Below are 25454 nucleotides of genomic sequence, written 5' to 3' on the forward strand. Positions count from 1 at the left end.
GAGAAAGGCTCTCAGAGAGTGCTCAACTGGCTGGGCCTTGACAATAAATTGAGGGGCTGACCAAGCCAAATGGCTTCTTGAAATGTCATCGAGTGAAATGTGGCCGATATCCGGGAGCTGGGGTGTCTCTGCAGAGCGCTTCTGGTCAGCAACGTGAGGAGTCACCTGTCCTCATTTCCGCTGAGCTCGTTGTGATGAGTCCTTGGCATCAGCTGTTCACCTTAACCACCAACACTGAATTCTGTGCGTACAGAGCAGAGAGCAGCAGGGGAGAGCAGCACCTTTATTACACAGAATAAATGAAGAAGTAAAATCAAAGTAAGAGGAATGTTCTAGTAATGGTTAGTTAGGGCTTTTCCTCGAGTGTCAGCAGAGCTGGGTGCTGCCAGTCCAGGGCCAGAGGCAGCCTGTGCCTTTCAAGCGTTGGGAGCATAGAGACATCCAGCCCGAAGTGGGCACAGGTTGCCAGGGGTGAAGGCACCTGAAAGTGGTGCAAGTTTATGGTGTAAGCAGGTGGCAGATGCCATGTTTGTGTCTATGAACAAATGCAAGCCGTTGCCTCCTTTTATTCCAGGGTCAAGCAAATGCCTTTGTCTAGGACTTTGCCAGTGCTGCAGAGGTGAGGAAGGAGATTGTTTATCAACACAAATGAACTAGATGTGTTTAAAAGTAAAATTTTGGGAGTGTTTAAAAATACAATTTCAGGAATAAATTAATCTGTGGAGACTAGGTCCAGTGTCCAGGGAAACATGAAATGTTTTCAGACCTTATTTTTCTCAAAAACTGAAAAAAGATGCTTCTGTGCTGTGTACAAATGCAGAGCTATGTGCCTGAACCAATATGTCAAACTGTCATGTGGGAGATTTGGTGAAAAACATCTTGTCCTAAGGGAATAATTTTAAACACTATATGTAGGTTTGCTGCCTCATAAGGGATCATTACTCAAATCTATTCCCTCTTATGGTAGCTTGGCCTCTGCTTAACGGGCACAGAGTGAACGGAAGCTCATTAACGCGTCCTTTAAGAGTGGTTATCAGATGGTAGAGGGGAAACAGATCTCTGATCAGGGAATATAGTGTTATTGGCCAAATCCTCGGATTCAGCCTTAACAAGATCAGTAGCAATCCAGGGCCTTCACGCTTGGCTGGCCATCGAGGGCGGCGGCGGGGCCGTGCTGTGCCGGGCAGCCGGACCCTGGGCAGCGCGGGCGGCTGAGGCTGTGTCAGAGCGGTGAAGAAGTGTAAGGGATGAGCCCTGGGGCAAGGAGCCATTCTAGGGATCTTCACCTCCTGTTTGTCACTTCAATCTCGCAGGAACACTGAAATGTGGAGTGGAACCCACTCCCAACCAGACCCCTACCAGACTGTGTCTGTGCTCTCATTCCTGTGTCTCTCTGCTTTCCGTCCTTTTGTTGGTGGTGATTTTGGCAAAAATGAGAAGGATGGCATAAGCAGCACCTGAAGAGCAGCATCAGCTCCCCGTGTAGCATCTGCAGTTGCCTTGGCTACACCAGCCCTCCCTCAATTAGCCTCCTCTCTGATGAGAAGATGCATGCAACGTGCGGTAGCTGTGCAGGTGAACTTGTTTTTAATGGGATTACATTACTTAAAAATTGGGACACCTCTGAGTTTGCACGGTGCTCAATGGGGTTGTCACAGTTAAGAGAACACGTTTATTTTTTAATAATGCATAAGAAGATGCTACATGGTGAAAGAGGCTTTATGGAGCAGCTTAACTGCTCAGGGGCTCACAAAAAAGGGAGAAGGAAGCTGGAGGGACTGAAGGTGTGTACACACAGTGTCTGCAGAGCAAGGTGAGTGCCAGGGTCTAACCTCACTGGAGAAATGTGTTTTTCCTGAGCTGGTATGGAAAAGCAGTCTGTAGTGTGTGTATTGAATTTTTCTGTTGAGCAGAACTCCTGGTTCTCTTTCTGTGTCCCAGCTGCAGGCTCCAACGCTGCTGGCCAGGCTCCTGGGTTAGTCACCACGCTGCCATTAATGCTGTGTAAACAAACAAACAAACAGCAACCTTTTGTTTTCGAAGGCTGTGTGCCTTTGCAAAGTAGAGCAGAACGAAAGAGCAGCTTCCTAAATGTGCAAGGTCAGAGCAGAGGGTCGGGCCTGGAGGGAGGCTGGGGAGCCTGGCCCGGCGCTCTCTTCTTGCTGTTTGTCTGGGGCTGAATGGCTGGAATGTGTTTGGCGGGGTAAAGCTTGGTCAGAAGCTCTTCCTAAAAGCAAACTGGCTCTTGGGACCACCACAGCATCACCAGCAGCGGTGGGGAAGGACACCATCATGGGTGAGCCATTTCCAGAGTTCTTTTGGTCTTTGGTCACTTTACTGCTTTGAGTTTCATGCCTTTCATGTGAACATGACATGAGCTTACATCTGATGTTTGATTTCTTACCTCTGCTTCAGCATTTGCTGTTCCCAAGTGGCACGCGCTGTCCTTTGCGCAGGGGGGTTGTACTTCTCTCGGTCCCGGGTTTGTGTCGTGTCCTTTGGTTTGGAGGGGAAGTCTCCACCCAGACCATCTCAAGATCTTGGGTGTGGAGGATGGCCCTTATTAGAAGCGTTCTGCTTTTTTTAATAACACACATTTCTTGCAGTAGTTGCTAATAGAGGCAGCTGTGCAGTTTAAAGATAATTTGTTTGAAAATTCCGTGCTTTCAGTGAGGTACTTCATGACTGACAATGATTTATCTGGAACTTGGCAGCTGCGAGGGAAAGATGTGGTGACACCATCTTGCATTACCTGACTAATTTTAATGCTCCAAGTCATGTCCATTGCAGCTAACAGAACTGCTCTGGACCATGGGCACCGTGGCTGGGGAGTGCAGGGACACTGTGGCTGTGAGGGAGGGAGGAGGCAGAGAGGATGACTGGTGAAACAGGTCTGCTGGGAGAGTGTTACTGTACTGGATAAGCATCAGGCAGTATCTCATGCTTAAGAACATAATTCTCATCAGGTGGATCAGCACAACTTTTAATTTTTTGCTACAAAGGTTTTTTTCTGGAAAGTGTCATACCTTTGTCAAGACAGAAATACTGGAAAAAAGTAAATTGCACTGAAAATTACCATCCAGACTGGCTCTGAGAATTCTTGTGCCAGTGCAAGCTTTGCTGTGAGCCCTCTTTGTTTTGGATTTGAATACGTCATTTTCTGTGCTCGTTAACGATAGACAGGAGAGCTGGAGCTCCCACAGTGGTGTCCCATGGCGAGCAAGGCTCATGTGGACAGTGGCAGTCAGCATTGGCTTTGCAAACTGAGGCTCAGTTCCTGCTCACCTCTTTTACTTAAGTTTTCCTCTCAAGCCAATGAATCCTGTTCATCCCTGTGGGATAGATTTTGCTTTGATTTCTTTATCAGTAGTTTGCTTATGAATTTTATCCACGGCAAATGGCTTAGAAATAATTTGCTGATTTACAAGCAAATAAGCCTAATTTTTTATTCTTCAGTTGCTTGTGGCACATGAACTTGTTCACGTAGTCGTTGCTGAGGACCTGCTCTGTTCGAGGTGTTGGGGTGCCTGCACAGCTGGTGCAGCAGAGCTCTGGCTCCGATCCTAGCCTCAGAATGTGCCGCCTCTGCCTTGGCTGTTGGAGTCCTCAGCTGTGGGGGGTCTCCTGCAGCCCTTGCAGAAACACCACTGGGACCTCTGGGCCCCTTGTGGCAGCAGTTCAGCTGTGGGACTCTTTCCTCTTTCTCTGGAGGAGAGGAAGAGAGCTGCTGTCACAAGGACTAATCTCGAGGCGCTGGCTCTTCCTGTGCCGAGCCCAGCATGTCCTGTGCAGTCAGGGAGACCTAAGAATAAAAACAGTGGGTACTGTGTGTCTTGTGAACAGATACAAGTAAGGAAAATATTTCCTGTTCACAATTTTCTGCACAATCCCATCTGAGTTTTGAATATTTTATAAAAAAACAAAATTCAGAGGTATATTTGCATTTGGGACGGTAAGTTTAATTGAACACCTGATCAAATAGCGGTTATTCAGGGAGTCTGGGGTTTTTGCCCTGTGGTTTTCCCAAAGCAATGGGACTCAGGGGTGACGGGAAGGAAGAGTAGAAGCTCCATGTGCTGGGAAGGCATCTGTGCCAACAACACCTCTCTGCCTGCTGGAACTTCAGGTATAACATGGTGGCCTCTGCTCCATGCTTCTGCTCAGCCCCTCGGTGCTACCTGTTTATCAAAACTGACTAAAAACACCCAACACCAACTGCAGGGAGCTGGAATCCATCTGAGTGTAGATAGTGTGAGCACCTTTGCCCTGCTGCTGCTGGATTCTTGACTGGAACAGCGCAGGAGGGTGTCTGGAGAAAAGCGAGTGCGGGGCCCGGCTGAGGTGTGCAGCAGAGCTCTGTGTGGATTTCGCACATTTGCATTAACACAGAGCAGGGCTGAGCAGGCAGCAGCGCTGCTCTGGAGCCTGGTTCCTTCTCCCAGCATTTGTGGCATTACATCCCCAGGTTCTAGGTAGTTCTGTGTGGTGGTGTTATTCTGTTTTAGATATGAGCATCTCTTGACATCCTGTTATAATCAAGCATTAAAAGCCTTTTCCAGTTTAAACCAGGGATTTCCAGGCTAGTTTAGCATTATTTTTTAATATCATTGTGTAACAAGCTGTTCAGTTATGGTTTTGTATCTGGTATAGCAGGAGGTTCAGTGAAAGTAATATGTGTTGCCCCATGAAGTGTGGTACCCTCACTGCTTGGCTTTGTGGAACAGGAGAAAGGTGATGGGAGGAAAAGTCCCGAGATGTTAAACATTCACAGCTGGTTTTTGGCATCTTTATCATGTTCCACCCATTTTAGCTACTCTTCACATTAACTGTAAAATCCAGAGGAAAATGGCCCAGAGACATTGTTTAGGTTGTTTCAGTTAAAGTCCTGTATTTCTGTGGTTAACAGAAACTAATGATAGCTAAAGATCATACAAAGTCCTAAAATGAAAGAAATGTTAAGAAAAATATTATCACGGTGCTCCTTTAAAAGAGGGGAACTGGGAGACTGATGCTGGGACTGACCACGAGGGCATGGAGGGTTCGGGGCTTGCTTCCTGCTTGGAGGTGTTTCAGCATCTGTTTCCAGCAGCAGAGGGTGCGCGGGGGAGGAGAGCTCCTGATTCTGCTGCGGTCTTAGGACACACTCATCAGTCCCGGGTCCATCCCCGGCGTTCAGACATAGCCTGGTTTCTCTCAGGTGGTGTTCTTCTGGCCCGGTGAAAAACCCCGCACGGGATCTCCCTTCAGGATGGGGAGGGGGAGCCATACGGTGGTGGTGGTGGTGGTGATTCGGCATCTCCAGAGCGGAGCCGGGGGGTGCAGGAGAGGGGTGTGGCAGGTGGGGAGAGAGGGTGTGGCAACACCACTGGAAGGCTGTGAGTTGACGGGGTTGCGTGTCACAGGTCTCCTAACCTTTCTCTGTGAACCCTTTCCAGCCCACGACCTTCCCCCGAGCAAGACCTCGGCGGCGGCGGCGCAGACGGGCACCCACCTGCAGTGCCTCTCGGTCCACTGCACGGACGACGTGGGCGAGGCGAAGGGCCGGACTGCGGTGCCGACGTGGAGGTCCCTGCACTCGGACATCTCCAACAGATTCGGGACTTTTGTGGCTGCCCTGACTTGAACAAAAGAAATTATTTTTTTTCTTTTTTTAATTTCAAAGGGCCGCTACTGCTAGGTGGACTATTTTTCTAGGTTGGTACCTGCTTAGTGGCATATGGACTGGAAAGGGTTAATTTAAAGTAAACCTCAACTTTTTTTTAATCTTCTGCCACAGTATGTTACCAGTGTTAACCCTTCTGCAGTTAGCACACTTTTGCTTAAGATTTTCCTGCTAGACCACTTTTTCCCATTATTCTGTAACCTTGGCATACATTTATAGATGAGGCCTTTTCCTTTTTCATCTCAGTGTGTGTCCAAGTCACGTATGTCATAATAAGACAAAGATTCTCCTCTTCCTCCTCCTCCTCCTCCTCCTTTTCTTCCTCATTTGCTTTTTCTTTTTTTTGTTTTGTTTTTGTTTTGTTTTGTTTTGCTTTGTTCAGTGCTTATTAGGATGGTGATCCTGAGGAGCAGCAGTTCAGGAATAAACACCAGTGAAAGCGAAATGGTCAGCATTAAATCATATGTTATAGTGACACCCAGCCTTTGCCAGTCACAAACCAAGCAGTTGATGCTCTGTTGAATGTTCAGGCATGGACCTGCCCTTTCCTGAGAGAATGAGGCTCTGCTATTAGAAAGGTTCAGCCTCGTTTTGCTCTGTGCCTCCTGGTGAGGCCAGGACGCTCCTTCCTCTGTGTACCTGGGCGCAGCCCTGGGATGGAGCTCTGTCATGAATGGGCTGGTTCAGGCGCAGCAGGGAAGGTATGGAGAGGTTTTTCTAAATAAGTCTAGTAGTAAGTTTGCTTAATGGTCAAGACTCATTATCTCCTCCTCCAAAGGCCCAGGCTCCATCTTGCTTGCCTGGGCCTGGTGGTGCTCCTGCAGTTCCCAGTTTATTGATACTGGAGAAGAGAATCCCCTGCTCCCTGCCCATTTTTTGCCCATTTTAAGCTGCAAAGAGATTCTGTTGATTGGCAGCGGGTCCAGTGTCCCCTGCACTTGTCTGGGGGTTCCCCAGCCCCTGCCACAACAGGTCCCAGTGCAGTGGCAGGGGTCAGGGACAGCCCAGGTTGCAGGATGCAAGGGACTGTGTGCCCAGGGGCAGCATTTCCTAATCTGCCAGGGCAGGGAGACCTCATGTTGGAAGCCCCCAAACTCTCGTTCAAGGCCCCATTTCTGCCACACACTGAAGAACAGCGTTGCTGGATGCACACAATAAAAGGAAAGCCATACTTTCCTGCTCGGGCTAGATAATGCTCATTCGAGATGAAAGTTGGAAGCAAACCAGATAAACCCACGACTGACACGATGGGCTGGTTCTCCGGTAGTTTTATGTAACACTGTCCATTATTTGTGTCTCTCTGCGCCCAGGAGTGGCCCCGTCCTGCCCTGCGCCAGCAGCTCGCCTCCCACAGCTCCTGGAGCTCAGGAACAGCACTGGAGGGTTTGGTTGTGGTTGTGAAATAAAGGTTGGCCTCTCTAGGGTTATTTATTCATGATTTCACAAATGTGTCCCTGCTGAAGGGACAGAGTTGAAGACTGCTTTATATTTTATCTTTGATGATTGTGCTGGGTCTTTAATTACTTTGACGTAATATTCTCAGTAGACACCAGTGGAGAGGAAATTCTGCCTAAAAAGCCAAGGGTGGTCTGGAATCCTCACTCTCGGTCGTATGTGGCTTCAGAGAGACTCACAGTGTTTGGAAATGTGATTTGAATGTGCTCTTATTAACCATGCATGGATTGATTTATGGGTCTGGTCAATGAATTGACTTTGGATAAATTTGGATAGTTTTTAATCTTGGTTTTCAATATTATTTTACTTTGTATTAAAGCTGGAGCTTCCACGAGGATGAGGATTTTTGCCCATCCTGAAGCAACTGGCTGTGGAGCTGCCTCACACCCACTTGGTTTGGATCAAAAAGCTGGGATGGTTTGTACCTCTGTCAGGGTGTGCAACCAGGAGCACAGAGCTCCTCCCACACCTGCAATAAAATGTCACCGTTCCCAGTAAAGTATCTCCTAGTAATCACTGCCAGCTCCCTTCTGGAAGGTGCCTCTTTGCCTGTGATTCCTGAAGTCCTGGCTTACCTAAGTACATGTTTGATTTTAAATCCTGTCAGCAGAGCACGGGTGTTCTGTGCCTGGCAGAGCAGGTGTGCTGCTGTGGAGGGCTCAGTCTGCAGCAGGGGGCCCTGGGGTGACGCTGGTACGGTACTTACTGTGTTCCATCACTTACAGCTGGAAATTTCAGCCAAGTTCATAGTCTGGTGGCATTCCTGCTCAGAGTGCAGCCCCTTGCCTTGTGCTTTGTTTTTAGTTTTTCCTGCTGCACTGAAGAGAACAGGTTTTTCAGGCTTCCTGAGGTCAGGGATGCACACCCTGTGCCACGGGAAGGAACCTGTCAGGGAACACCGAGTTCAGATGCTTTTAAAGAGAAATCCCCATTTGAGTGGAACTCTGGTGGCTTGGTCTCACCACCCAGTTCTGCTGGCTCATTCTCAGCAGCTTGCGCTTCTCTCCTGGAGTGTTGATCTCATCCACTTGAACTTGCTTCCTCACTTGCTTATGGAAATGCAGAGCGTAAGCAATTCCTTAAAAATCAGTGGAATCCTGTGAAATGAGGAGGCCAGGGTGTCCTGGGGCCAGGGGCTGTGTCTGCAGGAGCTGTGGAGCCGTGGGAGCTGTGGCACCTGGCCGCCGCTGTCTCTGCTGCGGGTGGTGGGTGCAGGGCGGGCTCGGGAAGGTCAGAGAGTGAGGAGTTAAGGCAGTGGCTGCCTGTGCTGGGCTCACTGGCCGTGGAGTTTTACTGAATCATACAGTCACACACACTCCTCTTGCTAACCTCCTGTCCATTTGATCTAGATTGAAATAGCTCTGCTTGAGGCAGCTGTTGGCGATGCCAGGACCAACCGAACCTGTGTTTTTAGGGTTTTGTTGCTTTTTGCCAAAGATCAGAACAGAAACTCTACATTCTGACCAGAACAGACATCATGTCGTGCTCATCACCTGGGGGTGTGGTACTGACAGCATATACAGAAGGCTCAAGCTTTGTCACAGAGTTGGTGGTACCTGCAGTAATTTAATTGTACCCATTTTCTCCATTAATTTTACACTGAATGCCCTGATCAGTTTTTTTAACACGCGTGAAGTGTCAGCATGGCCTGACATGGTAAGAATGGAAATGATGTCATTTTCTGAATAATAATATTCCAACTGAAACATGTTTGGGAGCTGTAGGTAAAAGCCAGTTGTGGAAGAGGTAAGTTGCACTCTTGTGAAGAGGGAAACTCGGGCACAGACAGCAGTGGGAGACTGAGGGAACAGTGGGAGGGCTGAGCTGCACTGAGGTCTGACCTCTGCTTGCTGCAGAGCCCTGTGCCCAAATCTCGCCTCTTTTGGAGGCTGAGTTGGGTGAACAGGGAGGGAATTTTATCAGATCCATGTTCCCCAAATGCCAGGGTGAAACCTCCCTCCCGCCTGTGTGTCCTACATGGCTTCCAGATGGGGGACAGTTGTACAAGAAGCCAAAGACCGGTGGTACGATGCACAATCTGCTTTGGATTGTGAACAACAGCTAAAATGTGGCTTTGCCTTTTGCCGTGGGGATTCTCCCTGGCCAGCCTGGCGCCGGAGGCTCCCACGCAGCCTCGGGGCTGGGTCGGGGGAGCCAGGACATCCCCCATCTCCTGGCCCTGTGCCCTGGCTCCCTCTGTGTTTCTTAAAAGAAACCCTGTGCTTAGTCTGCAAGTTACAATGTCGTAGCAAACTGAGCAAAATTTCTCTTGCATTTCAATTGGGAGCAGTGATAAAATACCTCTGCCAAAAAAGGACAGAATAGGCCTGATTTATTAAATACTCTTGCGCATTTTCTCTAGATCACATTCTCTTGGGGTTACCTGCTCTCTGCTGTTTGAGCATCAGTAAGGGGCCTTAGGCTTGTTATTTAAGGTTTTCACAGTGTGAGGGTGGAAGGGGATGAGCACCAGAATTCTGTCACCTGGATCACCTGGGGAGTTGTGCAGGTCCTCTGGTCTCCATGGTCACCCTGGGGCTGGCTGGCCCTTCGGAACCTGGGATCGGCACTGGACTTCCAGGCACCACCAATAAGGCAAAAAGTTCCAGTTTTGGGAGGTGGAAGAGATGAGGTGAGCACAGCGGTGGGATGGGCACTGGGAGGGTGGGGACAATAGAAACCAAACTGGTACATTTGACTTATTTTTGTTAAGCTGCAGTGTAAGGTTTTGTCAGCTACTGGATTCACAGTTGTTCAAGGGATGGTGTGTAAGAGCATAACCCATTTTTATAGAATTATTTCTTCTTTAATGCTTAAGGCTAATGGAGGAAATAGTCTAATTTTGTCTTAGAAATTCTCTATTAAAATTGTTGCTTTGAGTCCATCCGTTCATAGGTTCTGACTGATGAAACTGCAGGCTCTGATTTCCGGCAGTTATAACTTTATCACTATTCACTACCCAAGAATATTACAGCTTTAAAACAGCCTTAAGCAAAAGGATGTTATTTCTTTGTACTAAATTTGGTTCATGGAAAAGAAAAAAAAAACCTCAAAACACTGGTAATCCGTACTGCATTAGCAAACTCTTCTGAAAAATGTTATTGCACATGTAAAATATGAAAACTTGACTCTGCTGTGTGTTAGGCAATCCTGTAATCTTTTTTTTTTTCTTTTTTTTTTTTCTTTTTTTTTTATTCTTGTTAAATTCATTTCCTAAATGCTTGGTTGGAAGACTGTGACAATAGCTCATGAAATTGAGTGTTATTTTTCTTTCTTTTTTTTTTTAATATGTAAAGTGCAGTCTTCTGTATTCCTGCATATTGTACATATCTGTATATGTTTTACTGAGCAACTAAATAACAATAAATATGATGTTAATGGTGGCTACTCTATATTTCATACCAGGTTTGTTGATTTTTGTAGTAAGTCCTTTTTCCCCAGGGATGTGAACTGATACTGTTCATCATATTCATGTAAGTCCTGAGCCTCGTGATGGTACAAATTTGCCCATGATCTGGGGAAACCCTCACGGACATGTGGCTCCCTGGGGCTCCCGGGAGGTTTGGGGTGCACTTTGCTTTCCCATTTCCTCTCTGCCATCAATGGTGACCCTCCACCCAGCAGGAGTGGTGGTTTTTAAGTCTTACTTCTTTTTGATCCTGAGGGAGGAAGAAAGGCAGCGTTCATGGCAGCTGTGCAGTCCCTGCTCTGCAGGGAAGCCCACAGAAGATAAGACCTTCCCCTCTGCCCAGGCAGTTCCCCCATGAGACTGAGGACTGGTTGGGCAGCAAAAGCTTCTGGTGTTCCTCATTCCCGCTGGCAGTCCTGATCACCCCCCAGCCTGTCCTCAGAGGCACTGCAGGGTGGTGGCCCTGTCTGTACCCTGAGGTTGTTGGTACCCTCTTTGCTACTGGGTGGTGGAGATGTCCGTGCAGCTCTGCCCAGATGCTGCCAAGGGGATTCTTGGGGCTGTCCTGCTCTCTGTGTGCTGTCTCTCTGTGGCAGTGTCTCTCTTTCTCCTCTTGTCACTGGAGTTTGCCCAGAGGGGCTGGACCATGCCCGGAGCCGCTGGGCGGTGGGAGCAGCCCCCAGGGCAGCTCCCCAAGCCCCCAGCCCTGCTCAGCACTGCTCCTGCTTTGTCCTAGTTGTTCAGTAAAACTGACCACGAGCTCTGTTAATGGTTGGATTCACACGGCTCTTCCAGCACACGAGGCCGTTTCTTGGCTCCCAGATCTCCCACTGTGCAAAGGCTCCTTTGCTTCTGCCAGCAGCTGGAGCAGCCCCTCCTGCTCCAGCAACGCTCCGCCCCAAGCTCCTGCTTCCAAAAGGCAGCAGGAGCTCACTGTTCGCTGCACATCACATTAACAGATGAAAATCAACAGACTGCTCTTTGATTTCTGCTCTTGACGCTGGCTTTACTTGTCACCTGGTAATGTGACCTCTGCTGATGCTGGCACGGTGCCTGCCTATCCCAAACACTCGCCTTCATCTCAGGGCACTGTGCTCAGAGGCTCACCTGGTCTGTGTCAGTGTTAAGCGTGGATTATAGTTTATTAAGTAAAGAAAAACAAGCTGTTGGTCCTGGAGCTTTTACAGTTCTTGCTCTCCTATCATTTCCTGCAGCCTGTGACTGTGCCGAGAGTTGGAATCTGTCTGTAGCTGCGTCTTTGCCCAAGCCATTTAACTGATTTAATTACGTCCTTTGAGTTACTTTCTGGATGAGGCTTTGGAATTCCTGTCACGGAGGAGACTCTGTAAATATGTATTGTATGTTCAGCAGTCAGGAATCCATCGGCAGTGCAGCTGGATCCCATGTGCTGAGATCTGCTCAGCCGCTCCGTGGCCGCCGCGAAGCCGTGTGGCGGTGGGGAAGCTCTGCCCTTGCAGTGCCAGCCAACATTCCTGCCGTGCTGTTTGGGGGCTCCTGTGTGTCACTCCAGAGTCGTTTAAACCCCCTTTTCCTGGGCTGTTTGGGTGAGCTGCTTGCAGATTGCTGCTGGTGCTATGAGAGTATGACAGAAGGCATCTCTCTCCATAAAAACCAAGGTAAATAAACACAGGAATGAAAGTTTGGGTCAATGACATCCTTTTGTCTGAGAAAGTTGTTAGAAACTAGAATTATGATGGGTTTCTTTTAATATTAATTATTTCCAAAAGTCCCTAGGTCATTTGCCTGAAATGGTTACTCTCCTGCCTGGGGACCAGTTGGTAGCCCCCCCAGCAGTTTTAATGTTATGGCCAATAACATCACATATATTTTGCCTGTAAAATGTTTGAAAACTCTGCTCAGGTGAGCTCTGTAAGGCTGTGCCTAGAGGACAGAGGTGTGGATGAGGGTAATGTCTGTTCTAAGCTCTCCTTTCTGAGATGTTTTGAGAGTTCATTAATGACAGTGAAGGAAGTGGAGGTGACAAGACCTGAAGAAAATCATGTAGGTTATCTTTGGTTCATTAGTAGCAGGATTGTGCCGTGTTCTCTAACACCCAGAGCTCTGACCAGCACAACCAAAATAGACAGAGTAGTGGGGGGCCTTAACCTCTTAGTGAAAAAGAATAAAAGCAAGCAACCAAACATCCTTTTCCTTCGGCTGTGGAGTGGTGATGACATTCGAGGTGATGGAGCACTGGCAAGTAGGGTCAGTTTGGGCCCTTGCCAAGCCTGGGTGGGAGGTGCCAGGGATGCTCTGACAGGACCCTCGGGGTCCCTGGTCTTGGGGGACAGCACGTGGCCCATGGGTGGGATGTGGGAGGTGGGATCAGTGGCTCCTTTGCATTCTCACTTGGCCTTGGACACGTGTCACCGTGTCACCATTGCTGAGCCTCGTTATTTCCTTTTAGATGGAGCTTGTGTCACACCTGTGAAACAAGGAACAGAGGAGGAGCCCTGGTGAATGGTTGCTGTGTCCTCTTAGGGGCTTCTGTTAGCAGTCCACAGACAAAGGAGCTGTTGAAGTGTCACCCTAAATGTGATGTTGAAACATTGATTTCAGCCTCCATCTCGAAGGAGGCTGAGAAGTTTGATGCTATGAGGGCTCATGTTCTGCCAAAACATCCTCCTGCTTCGGGGTTAACTGATGGAGAATATTCAGCGCTGAGCTTCAGGAGGTGGGAACTTTTCTCAATTTCCTTTTATCCTCTGCAAAATGCCCCTGTCTCCCTTCCCCCTTTATTATCTCTCGCCCCCCCCCCCCCCCCCCTTTTCTCTTTATAAAGCTGGAATTCTTCCAGACTCTGCTCTGGGTTTGCAAGAAAACTTTACTGTGTAAATTTGCTCTTTGTGTTGGGAGTCCTTTGTTTAAACAGCATTGTGAGCTTGCTGGGGAGGGATGGAAAGAGGGGGAGCTGGGAGGAAGAATTTGAAAAGCCCTGACCCCTGATGAATAAAATCCAGCACATTAACACATTCTTCAATAAATTCATGATTGCAGATAAGGTGGGAGTCCCCAGGGCCGGGCTTTTCATTAACCCCCTGCTGACTAACCCAAACAGACGGAGTGTTTTGTCAGCGCTAGGACAAGCAGAGCCCTTTTGTGGTGGAGGGGCCGGGTGAGCATGGGGAGCGCTCTTCCAGGAAGCCAGGTTACAAAATGGGACTCTATTTCAGAACAAACTCCTTTTGGTTAGTTTGATGAGATTACAGAAAGGAAAAGGCTTTAACAAGGGGCTTATTGAAGCTAAGTAACTGTTCTGAATACAGTGAGGACCAGGGCAGAAAACATATGATTCCCAAGTAAACAGGCGCCTCAACAGTATGGCTGAAACAACAAAGCTGGACATGGTCCGTGCGGTTCTCCTGTGGCATGAGGGAATGCTCAGAGACACGAAGCTGTGTGGGAGCCCTGCAATAACCTGTGCACAGCACCCAGCACAGTGGGACACCACCAGCCAGGGCTGCCCCACCCCGTGCACTGGGTGCTGGGCTGGAGAGAGACCTTGGGGAGACACGTGCACCATGCCCGTGGTGTGAGGTGTGCCTTGTCCAAGGTTTCAGCCTTTGAAACCTTACTTGTTCCTCTGCCTACTCAGGAAATATTTTGCTTCTGTGGAAACCTATCCCCAGAATGCTTCCCTCCCATATTCTGGAGGTGTTTTGGGTTGTTTATTAGATTACCTACATTTTAGAATGATCTGAATTCTGTGCCTTGTGCTCCCAAGTTTTGGTTAGCCAAGCAACTCTTGAGTATCACTTAGCCCAAAGAAAAGTGTTTTGGGATGAAATACAGAAAACTCCTGAGTTTGTCTTAGGTTCCTGCTGACTGCCAGTGATGATGCTGTGCTCTTCTCATTCTGCCCACTCCCTCAGGAGGTAACATCTGGTGGTGGACTCCAAGCCTTTCACAGAGCAGCTCATGCCCAGGTGAAGTGAATCCTGTCCTTTGGGAATAAACCAGGTACTCCTGCACAGGACCCTGCACACCTGCACCCAGAAGCAGGTGGGCTGTGGCACACCCCTCCTGCAGACATCCCACTGGAAAGCACCTTCAGGTGAGGGCTGCAGCGCTGGGGCTGGGGGCTGCAGGCAGCATCAGCCCTGCCAACTCCCACCTGAACTCTGCAGGCCCAGCCTTCTTCCACTACTGTGTTTTTGGTGTGCACTTTCATTTACCTACAAGATACAATTTTAAATTGTTTCCCATTGCTGCTAACAGAAGCTTTTTGTTAATTTCCATGCAAAATAATTCCTCTCTTTTAGGGGAACTGAAGTGTTCCAGGTGACTGTGCTCCTGGCCCCATCAGCATTGTGTCTCCTCTCCTAAATGCAAGGGTAGGTGCTGGGTTTGATGCCTTGGAACGTGCCTGGTGCAGCTTCCACTCCGTGCTGAGCTCCTGGCCTGCTCTGCCGGCAGCTCTGTGGTGATATTGGGGAAGTGGTTGACAATTTAAGCCTGCAATCCCTTGTAAACAAACACCATGTCTGCTGCGGCCTTCTCTCCCAGCAGCAAGCATGGCAGGGGCTCCTTTGCAGTCTGTGTTGAACTATTTACATTTCTGATGTTAATAAAGATAGAGAGAGAAATATTGTGTTTGTATTAAAATCAAATTATCTCAATTCATGGACCTTCAATGTCCCTTATTCTTGATGCAGCAAAATTAAACACTGTCAGTTTCCCTAATTAATGGCCCACACCCTCATCTCTGAGAACTCCCTGTGTCTGACTCAATGCTGTGCATGGATTTTGGCCTGAAATAACCCCAGTGGAATAACCCCTAACCCTAACCCATGTGTGAACAACCGCTGAAATTTGCTGGCCTTATAAGCCTGATACTCCTTATCAAGGCACTTGTGTAGGAGCCCAGGTGAAGGCAGCCTCTTGTGTGAGAGATTACTGCTGCATTAATGCAATTTTGTATTTTACTGTCACTTTATCTCATTGACAAGAAGTACAAGAGAAAAACCTCATTGTTTGGGTACATACAAATGATGGGTTCAGGCTTTGGCCATGGATCTCTGTGGCCTGTCTGTCTTGTGCCAGCCTAAGGAGCATTTCCCTCTGAATATCCCTCCTCAAAGCCCTCTCTCCTCTCACTGCTGGCAGAGCAAAGGCAGCAGTTTAATGGTTTGAACACATGGCTCTGCTGGGCTGACATGTTCAACTGGAAGGAGCAGTCACAGCTCCTTCCCATGGAAAATCCATCTGTTCCCCTGCATTCCCTGGTGTGTGGGGTCTCGGTGCCGGGGCGGGGGGACAGTGGAGTGGGTATTATTTGCTGTGCACCCTGCTCAGCTGAGTGACGCTGTGCATGCTGGAGGTGGTGCAGAGGGGTTGCTCAGGCACGTTCCCTCCCCTTCCTTTCCCTTCATTTACTGTTTGAGACTTTGCTTTGTAAGAAAAGGCTGGTTTTCACGTTGGGGCTGTTATTTATTCCCCTCAGCTGTGCTCATACTTGCAGAGGGCTGTGGAGCCCCTTGGAAGAGCTCCACAGGCAGCCTGTGCCGGAGAGCCAGGGCCCAGATGCCGGGGCTGGGCTTGGCAGTGGGGGCTGCAGAAGGGGTTTGTTCTGGGTGGAGGTCTGGGGATTAATCTGAGGACAAGGTTTTGTGTTTCTTTTCCCCTGGAATAATTTAAGTTTAGCTCTTTCCAGGCACTGGAAACCCTCCAGCAAAACTTGGAGGGATGGCTGTGGGGCAGAGGGAGGACGCTCACCATGCCCCAGCCAGGCCCAGGACCTCCAGTCCCACTGAGCTCCAGGACTGGGGTTGTGTGAGTAGTGGCCGTGCTTGGCTGAGGTCTGACTATCCCGGCAGGATTTCTGTTTCGGGTTGGCCTCCCTCAAGCACTGACAGCACGTGCCCATGGTGTGGGCTGGGATGTTTTCTCTCCATCCTGAGCAGGCTGTTGTTGGACAGTCATTAGCTGATCATACCTGGCCCAGTTGCTGGCCTGGTTGGATGGGGGGACAGCCTGGATGCTGCATCCTGGCTTGCTGCTCTGTCCGCTGTGGCTGCAGCAGATCTGCTGTCCGTGTGGCTGGGGCACCCCGGGGCTGCTCAGCAGTGACACGCAGCCAGGGAAAGGCACAGGTAGCTCCTGGCCTGAAAACGAAGGCATTTTGTCTTAATTTGAGCTGTTAAGAAGTATCTCTTTTGCTGTGATTTATAGAGCAAGATCAGGCCGGGGGGCCCAGGTGGGTCCTGCACAGCCCACGGGGCGTGACCCGGGTCGGAGCCCAGTGGGGCCGGTACGGGCTGTGATGGGGGTGGCTCAGCCTCCCAGCACTTTGAAGGCTGTTTGTGTTTGATGGGCTGATGCGTGTCAAATGCAATCCAGCTTCCCACTGTCTGCTCTGGCAGCCCCCTGAGGTTGGCCTTTGACAGATAAAGCACCCCCTCCCCGAATTTCTGATTTCACACTGATGCACAAACATTCTTTGGCAATTTGAGCCCATTGTATTAAAGTAGTTAAATTCCTTAAGCATGTGCCTCTGAGATGACAGTGGTGATATTCATTACAGAAATACCGGGGTGGTGGCAGCGCTGGCTCTCTGGCTATGCCAGATCTGTAGCAGTGGTGGCCCCACTGGCCCCTGAGCCATGGGAACCCTCTGCAGGCTGAGGATGAGCCACGGGTCCACGGAGCTGTGGACACTGTGGCACACACTGACACACAGGACATCCATGCTGTCTGCAGTGCTGCTGCAGCATGCACATCCCTGCTCTCCCACAGGGGCCTCATCCTTTCTGTGCTGGAGGAGCCACGCTGGTGTGGCCCAAGGAGTCTGAGCTGCACACTGGCCATGGGAGCAGGGGCTGTGTGTGTGTGTGAATGAGGAAGTGTTAAAACATGAATCTTTCTTGTATAGTGCCTTTGTCTTTGTGCTGGACCTCAGAGAAATCACTCTGCCTGTCCTCATGTCAGTGTATTGTGGGAATTGCTATTGGAACTGGTCTGGAAGCCTCCTTTTCCAGCCAGGAGTGCCCACTGGGTCCAGGAATAGCCTGGAAATCAGGACAAAAGGTGTCAGAAAGGGAAGCACCTTTGACAGATGCAAGAATTGAATTGTTCTTTGCTAAGTGGAAGAGCTGGAGGGGGCACCATTGCTGGGATGTGTTACAGTCCTGCGTCTGCTCTGCGAGCTCTTGCCTCAGAAACTGCCCCATGTGATGGAGTCACTTGTGAGTTAAGATTTTGTTTCAAATGTCTTAAGTTATTATTGATGCTTGAAAAGGTTACATCTGCAACTCATTTTCTATGTAATTGACGTTCTTTTCTGACAAATAATTTCAGAAATATGCAGCAAAATGTTTTGGCCCACAACCGCTGCAGCTCACCAAGTGTGCAGACCAAATCTTTACACATTTTGCAAGAAAAAGCTTAACTCCTCATGTTCTCTCACAGCTCTGCCTGCACAGCTAGGCACAAGGAGGACACAAAGTGCTTGCTGCTGGGCAGACCTTGCTGCTTATGCAGTGCCGAGGTGGGTGACAGGAGGCACAGTGGGCACAGGGTGTGGGCACAGAAGTGCTGCCCCCTTCCTGCTCTCTGCCATGGGTTGGGCTGTGAAGGGCTGACCGTGTCCCTCTCTGCTGTGCTCAGTGCAGGGTGGAAACACAAGGGAAGGAAGCTGCTAGGTCACCTGTTGTAGTAACAGCCACGTCTTCAGTCCCAGAGAAACACAGATTGGGAAGGGAATACTTGGTGGCGGTGCCAATCCTTTACAGTTTTGTTGTTGCCCAGGATTTGATGTGCAGGTGTTGCATGGTCTCAAGACCTGGAAGAGCTTCAGACAACAAACCTGAAAGGGAGAATTCAATCATTTTGCTGGAGTAGTCAGACACTGTTTGCCACTGCTCCCCACCACAGTGCCAGTGACTGCAGCCAGGCACGCTGCTCCTGGGCTCACAGGAGTCCCAGACTGCTCCATGCACAGGGCCAGGCTCCTTGGCTTCCCGGCTGCTGTCACAGCGTGGTGATGATTTCAGGGAGACATGATCCAGATCGTTTGAATGAGAAAGTAGTAAGTGTCCTTGACTGTGGTTAATGCCCAGGTGTGTGAAGGTGAAATGTGAGGCTTGACTCCTAGGAATCATCATCAAAGCCAAGCATCATTCATGTGGTTTGGTTTGGAAGGTGGAACTTGTCTTTTTATTTACCAAGCACTGCCAGTGTCCAACATAGCATTTGTAACAGATGGGAGCTTTTACAGTGCTGCTCAGACAGAGCTGTGACCTCCTTCTGGTCTCATTAAATGTTCTCTTCAGTTATCTGAATTTCCAGCCTGGCTGAGAAAGGTGCTGCTGCAGCGAGCTGGGTGAGGTTAGATGTCATCTGAGTGTCTCTGCTTGATGTGCCTTTGCAGGCAGAGCTCAGCGGGAACTGTGCTATTGGGATGAAAGCCAGAGCTTAACCTATGGGCGGTTTGAAATAACTTCATTGTGGAGTGGTATCCAGAGTGAAGATGGGACTCCACAGGAACGCTTCCCTTTCCCCAGCTTGCCTTTGTTGTTGCTGCTTTGGTGAATATTAAGAGGGGTTGCTGACCCTTGCAAGCCCTCGACCTTTGTATCTAAAGGCTGGTGGAGAAGAGCCTTCTTCTCAAACTCGCCAAGCCAGTCTTTCCCCAGCGCTCTCCTTTCTTTGCCAGTGTGACCCTATGGAAATGTGAGCTATGGAAATGCACCTTCAGAGCTGCCACCCTGGGAGCAGACTCCGTGCACTTCCACCGTGTGTGGCTGACTGCTCTGCTTTGCATCCGTCGGGCAGGGTCATGTCTTCCCTGGGATGGGAATCTGCAGGTGGTCTGGCTCACATCCTGCAAGACAGACCCGGCTGAACAGGGTGATAAGAATGACCGAAAACTGCAGAAGAAACTTATCTGGGGGAATGTGGGAGGCACATGGCTAAAGGCTGCACCTAGACCTAAGGAAACAGCACAGGAATGGCTGTGATGGCTCTCAGGGGTGGCTGGTCTGTGCACAGCACTGCTGCTTTCCATTTGGAATGCAGGACCATGCAGGCATTGAGAGAGAGACTGTCTCTGAGCTGAACAGGGCCTTCAGGAACAGGGGGGATCAGAGCTGGACGTTTCCCAGAGTGGGACACGTGTCTTCTATAAAGCCGGACTGTCCTGCAAATGGCATGGGAAAAGCGAAGAGCAGTGGAGCAAATCTTTTGCCCCTTCACCCCCCTGTTTTTGCCACCGATGAAGCAGTGAGGTGTGAGTATGATGTACCTTGCCATCAGTGGCCATCAAAATCTAAGATATTTACTGAGAGCCTTTGTGGCAGACTGGGAGCTGAGAGCTCTGGCTCCGAACCCCATGCTTTAGCAGCTAATTATTTCTTTTTGTGTTTTATGAGAAGGTGCCTAGTGAAGCAAGACAATAACTTTAAAAACTGGATTCCTTTGGTTAACACAGCTGTTTTGAGCCCTCCAAGTCTTTTTCATGGCTCTGAGGAAGCACAACGTAAAGGTAGATTGTGACATAACAATAGCAGTAACATAAAGACAGCAGACTGTTTCTTTCGTCTGTATTTTGAATGCTTTTCTTAATGACAGTAAATATTTGTCCTTCAGCTAACAGGAGTTTATTTTCTTAAAAATTTCTAGCTTACTGTAACTGAGTTCACCTATTTGTATTTTACACTTGTATTTTTTTCTATCTTACTTTTCTTCTTGTTCTGCAGTGCTGAGAGTTTGACATCGTACTATCTTCTTTTCATGTGGAATCATGTCTGCAAGTGGAAATGTAGCTCCTGCTCTTGCAGCTCAGGCTGTGAGAGCTCTTTGCAGAGGAAGGCATGTCATGCACAGCCTTTCGCAATGTCCCAGCCCCATCAGGTCTTGAGATTCTTTGAACTTCTCTCCCTTTGGGGATCTGTGCTTTGCTGCCTAAGAACTGTCAGAGGATGTTACTGTTTTCCTCTGGTTGGTGAGGATGTTCCCTGTGTTCCCATTAATCCAGCTGCATTAGGAAGCGCAGTGCAAGGCTCACACTGCTGAAGTGAATCTGGTCCCAGTACCAGAGCCCCCGTGATGGACAGTAATGAGATGCTGAGTGGATTTGCAGTGAAAACCCAACTGGCTGTGCATGCAGGGCAACAGGACAGCGGCTGCTGTCACCTCTCCTTTTGCAAACACTAGCAGATATGAGGATTTTTTAAAGTTTGATGATATTTAAGGAGGTTTTGTTTCTAAAATCTGGTAAAACATCTCCCAGGCTCCCTCCTGTACAGTGTTTGTCAGCCTTTTGGGATCAGTCAATATTAATTTGAGAGCCTTGGGAATTTGTTTGGATGTTATGGTGCTGAACACAGTTTGTGTGTCCAGACAGACAGACTCACTGCATATGTTCTCCTGCGTGGAATCACGGGTGTTTCTGTCTGCCCTATCTGTCTGCTCAGAGTGTTGTTCAGTGGATGCCCATGAGACAGACGTGCCAATGAAGGAGTAGGATTTTTTGAGGGAAGTAGTAGAGATGAATTCCTCTTCCAGGCTGTTGAAAGAAAGGACAAAAGTTATATTCTGTCTGGAACATTCTCATTCTGGTTGCTAGAAGCTTCCTGCTGATCTCTAGCCTGGGTTTATTCCTGGCCTGCTTCTTCCTCTGTGTTCCCATGACAGCTTCCCATCCCTTCAGTTTCCATAAGGCTTCTCTTTCCCAGTGGTTTTCTTTCTCTATACTGTCAGTGAAGCATCCAAACACACTTTTTTCTGAGCCTGAGCAATGCTAGCATGTCTCGTGGGGTTGGCTCTGCAGTGCTTTGTCGGTCCTGGTTGCCTTGCCCCTGTTCTGGTTGGCCTCATTTTCCCCAAGCCTGGGTGAGTGGTGTCAGGAGTTTGCAGGTTTGGTTACTTGCAGTTGTAAGGAGATGAGGAAATATTAAAAACAATAAAAACATGAAAATAGTGGAGTGAAATTTCTGTGCAGTCTAGTAAAGACTAGAAGGGATCCTCCATAGGTGTTCTTCAGGGCGACATGCTCTGCCCCTGGCATGTGAGCACACAGCACTTCCTTGCAGGAGTGTGTCTCCTCTCCAGTCTGCACTCAAGTGTTTTAGAGGAGGGGAATTAATTAAAATGGCTTGATAGATTTCTTGCTTGGGTGTAATATGAACCGTATCCTCAGAGTAAGAGGATTTGTGATCTGCTGGTGGGCAGAATCACCATTTATTTCCCCTTGTTGTTGAAGGGTCTAATTGAGCTTTCTGACTGTAAAGAGATCGATGTGCACAAGCTTTGATGGAGCTCATCTCAAAGAATGCCTCTTCCTGCTAGAGCAAACCACATGAAAATGAGTGTCAGGTTTTAGGGCTGAGCTCAGCTCCCGGCAGGTGCAGGTGAGAGCCAGGTTTGCAGCCCTGGTGCTGCATGGAGCCACAACTGCTGGGAAGCAGAGCAAGGGCAGTGCTGACTTCAGTGGCCCATCTGCCTGCCCCAGGGGTGCTGCTGCATCCCCAAGGGTCACATGGGAATCGCAGTGGGGATTTGCCCAGTTGAGGAATGAGGAAACTTCTCGGTTTCAAATGAGACTTCTACTCTTTTTTCAACAACTAACTATAGTTTCCCTGGTATTCCCAGGCTGCCTTCCTGCACCATGCACTTATAACCATGTTTTCTGTGGTATTTTTTCTCAATGAGATAATGTAAAATGCTGCTGCTGCCTCAGGTTAGCTTTGCACTTGTGGGAAGATCATTAATTCCAAGCTATAACCACAGCTAAAAAATATATTGCTCCTTAGACCTCTGGTTCATTGCCCTCCACAAAAAATGACAACACGCAGATCTTCTTCCAGGAAGACTTACATCAGGGGAGTGCAGTGCTGAGGTGCAGCTCTCCTCTCTGTTGGAGGGAGGCTCCCACTCAGATGTTGCGTTTTTAATTCTGGTCATTTCTTTGTAATTTGCAGAGTAGGGGCAAGATCAATAGAGTTGCTTTGTAAATTGGTGATAGGAAACATAATTAACAGTGTTAAGGATTTAGCTAACAGTGTTGGTTAGGAATCCTAAATGACCTGATTTGTGACATGGCTTTTGGCTGGGGATTTGGCTGACATAATCAGGTGTCAAGCAAGGCACCTGTCACTCGTTCATGGGTGGGAATATGGATTAATCTGAAAAAAGCAAACACCTGTGAAGGGTGTGTGAGCTGCTGGTGGTCCGGGAAGGGGCTCTGAGACTTTGGTCACTTCCAGAGCTTTCAGGTTAAAAACCTGCGTGGCAGAAGGCAGAATGTGGGGGTATTTTGTGTGAGCTGCTGCTGATTTATTGATGTGATGATGGACCTTGGCAACAAGTTGTATGTCGAGGTCTGTCAGGAGGGTGAGTAAGAAGGGTTCTAGCTGGCACTGGGGCAAAGTGGAGGGCTGTGATGACGTGCAGGGAGGGGAGTTTGCTTTCCCTGTTGTGGGGTGCTGGGCTGTCGCAGGGAGCAGAGCCACTAGTGTGGGGTTGGGGACAGCAGCACGTGCACATGTCTCCTGCACTGCCCCTGCCTGGCACTTGTGTCAGACATCTGTGGGTGAGCCTAGAGCTTCTGGAAGGGCCTTCAGGAGCACTGTACAGCTCATAGCTGAGGAGAACCAGCTGCCCAGCATCCCTGGACCTGGAAAATGTCTGCAGTTGGGTGTCCCTGTTGTACGACAAGTCACTTAATCTGCATTTTCACATGTATGAAAGCAGAGCAAGGGAGGGTTCTGCTGCATCTCTAGGCTGGGAGTGTTTGAGCTCCCCATCCCTGCTGTGGGGCTGATGTTCTGGAGGATCTCCTTAGCCCCTACAGCGCTGTGGTGCTTGGCAGGGGCTGGCTGGGTGCTGTGCTCAGAGCAGGGCTGGTGTTAGTCTGCCCCTGTGACATGCCACAGCCCTCTCGGTGCTTCCCTGGGGTGTGCTGTGTGTCTGTGGTGAGAGCAGGGAAGGCCAGAGCTGGTTAGCTCTGAGCCTGGGGGAGGCCTTTCCTTGCGTGGGGCGGATGGCCAGGGAGAAGGTGCTGCTTTGGACCTGGCTGAGCCCCACTCAGGGCTGAGATTGGCCACGCTGGATCTCCCTGTCCACCCTGCCTGCTCGGGCAGAGGCTCGGTGCCCGGCCCTGTGGCTGTCTGCTGTCATGCCCACAGTTTTATTGGTGCTGTGGCCCCTCCGCGGAGGGTGGGCAGCGCCGTGGTGGGGCTGTGCCCATCTCGCCCATTCTTTGGAGGCACGGTGGGGGATGGCACTGGTTGCTTCCATGCTGCTGCCTGCTGGGCCTGGATGTGACATTTGGCTGGCGCTGCCAGGCCACCAGGACTGTGGAGCTCTTTCTCTGCAGCTTGTTCTCCTAGGGCACGAATTGCATCTCTTAAAGCACTTAATAAACTAACAATGGCTTGAAAGGAGGCAGTGAACAGAGGGACATCCTAGGGAGGCAGTGAAGAGCTGGAGGAGGAGAACCTGTGAGGAGGGTGGGCACAGAGCTGCTCACAGAGAGGTGCTGGCTGCTCCTCTGGGTGAGAGTTCCAGTGCCACCGTGCCCTGTGACCTCACCCACTCCGAGCTGGTGATGTGTTGTGATCCCACTGTACGTCGGGAGGCGGAACCTGAGCCTGAGATTTAATTGTGTGCTGCAGAGCAGAGGGAGGGAATGTACTCGACCTAAGGCATCACCTCGGACTGATGTGGGATGGGGACTTTGGGCAATAAATAATGTGATGACACCGGGACTTAGGTGCTTGTTGAGCTGCATTGATTTCATTCAAAGGGCCTGGCGGTTGTATTGATCTGGGTCTTTCTGTGCCTGCAGAGCCTGGGGAGGGGGCAGGCCGGTCCCAAGCACACGTGGGTGCATGTATGATGTTTTACCAAAGCCTTTTGGCGCTTTGCACGCCGTTGCTCAACAGCTCTGGGGTGTTTGCTCAGGTGCCTGTGTAGGGGAAGAGTCTCCCCAAAGGGTCATGCAGTTAATCATTGCTAGCTGCCCGTAATGGATGGGAGAGCAAGAACCTCTGTATCTGTTTATAGACTTTAATTACTCCACTGTAATTGAGCCAATGCACAGGCTAACCTAACAAAACTAACAGGGGTAAAATACCCTGAAAATCTCCATCCCCACCCCAGACCAGGCTGTTTTTTCCAGACATTTGTCCCAGGCCAGAACCACTTGCTACTGTAATAAGGGAAGCAGCAGTCTTCAGGGTCACTTACCCTCCCTGGCTGTGCCAGGCCTTGTTCCCCCCTTGACCCTCCTGGCTAACCTCCTCATTCTTAATGGGGGGCTCTGCTCTTGTCTCTCAAGGGCTAAACTTGTTAAAATGAATCACATTTGGCATATCTCCATGTGGTGCCTCTCCAGATAAAAGTGGTCCCAGCTCGCATGCTCTATTTTTGTTTTGTTTCTGTATGTGGCAATTTTCTCTATACAAAACCCTCTTTTGTCAGTTTGTAGAAGAGATTATGGGGAGACAAGAGCCCGCCTTTTTTATATCCATCTTGCACTTTCTCATGGCTCCACGGATGGTATTGTTCATGGCCAAGGAACAATGACATTTTTCTGTTCCCATATCTGATGTGATTAAAGGAGCTGCAGAGCAGAAGTTACACTGAAGATTATAATGAACAGAGGAGCCCTTGCTACTGGACATGAGATGCAGGGGAAGATTTTAGCCTTGGATTTGCTTCCTGTAAAAGAAAAAAACCAACCCCCTTTTTTTCTAATCTGCAGAAAATGTCTGAAATTATGCCCTTGGTGAGACTGGTAAGTGGACAAAGTGCATCCTGCCCGTGCTCTCCTGGCCATGGCGTGCCTTCCCGTTGGGCTCAGCGTGTGAGCGGCCACCCTCGCTCCCCAGGGAGCTGTTTTGCCGTGTCTGGGAGAGTGCATTTGGACCAAAGAGCACAAGGAGGAAGCTTTCCAGCAAGCTCTTA

The 25454-nt window shown here is 49.4% G+C and overlaps 1 protein-coding gene across 2 annotated transcripts in view; it reads left to right on the top strand.

Annotated features, from left to right (window-relative positions):
* Positions 1–25454, top strand: part of MN1 (MN1 proto-oncogene, transcriptional regulator) — an 84116-nt gene that overhangs the window by 24462 nt on the left and 34200 nt on the right. The window contains exon 2 of one of the 2 annotated variants that reach the window (XM_032128100.1): positions 5436–10511. The exons of the other annotated variant lie outside the window; for it this stretch is intronic. Within the exon in view, the coding sequence (XP_031983991.1) occupies positions 5436–5623 (188 nt within the window). The 3' untranslated portion in view covers positions 5624–10511. Of the gene's footprint in view, positions 1–5435; positions 10512–25454 lie in introns of those variants that run through there. 2 annotated transcript variants of the gene reach the window in all.

The sequence above is a fragment of the Corvus moneduloides genome, chromosome 18 (genome assembly GCF_009650955.1).
Source record: "Corvus moneduloides isolate bCorMon1 chromosome 18, bCorMon1.pri, whole genome shotgun sequence".
Taxonomy (NCBI): domain Eukaryota; kingdom Metazoa; phylum Chordata; class Aves; order Passeriformes; family Corvidae; genus Corvus; species Corvus moneduloides.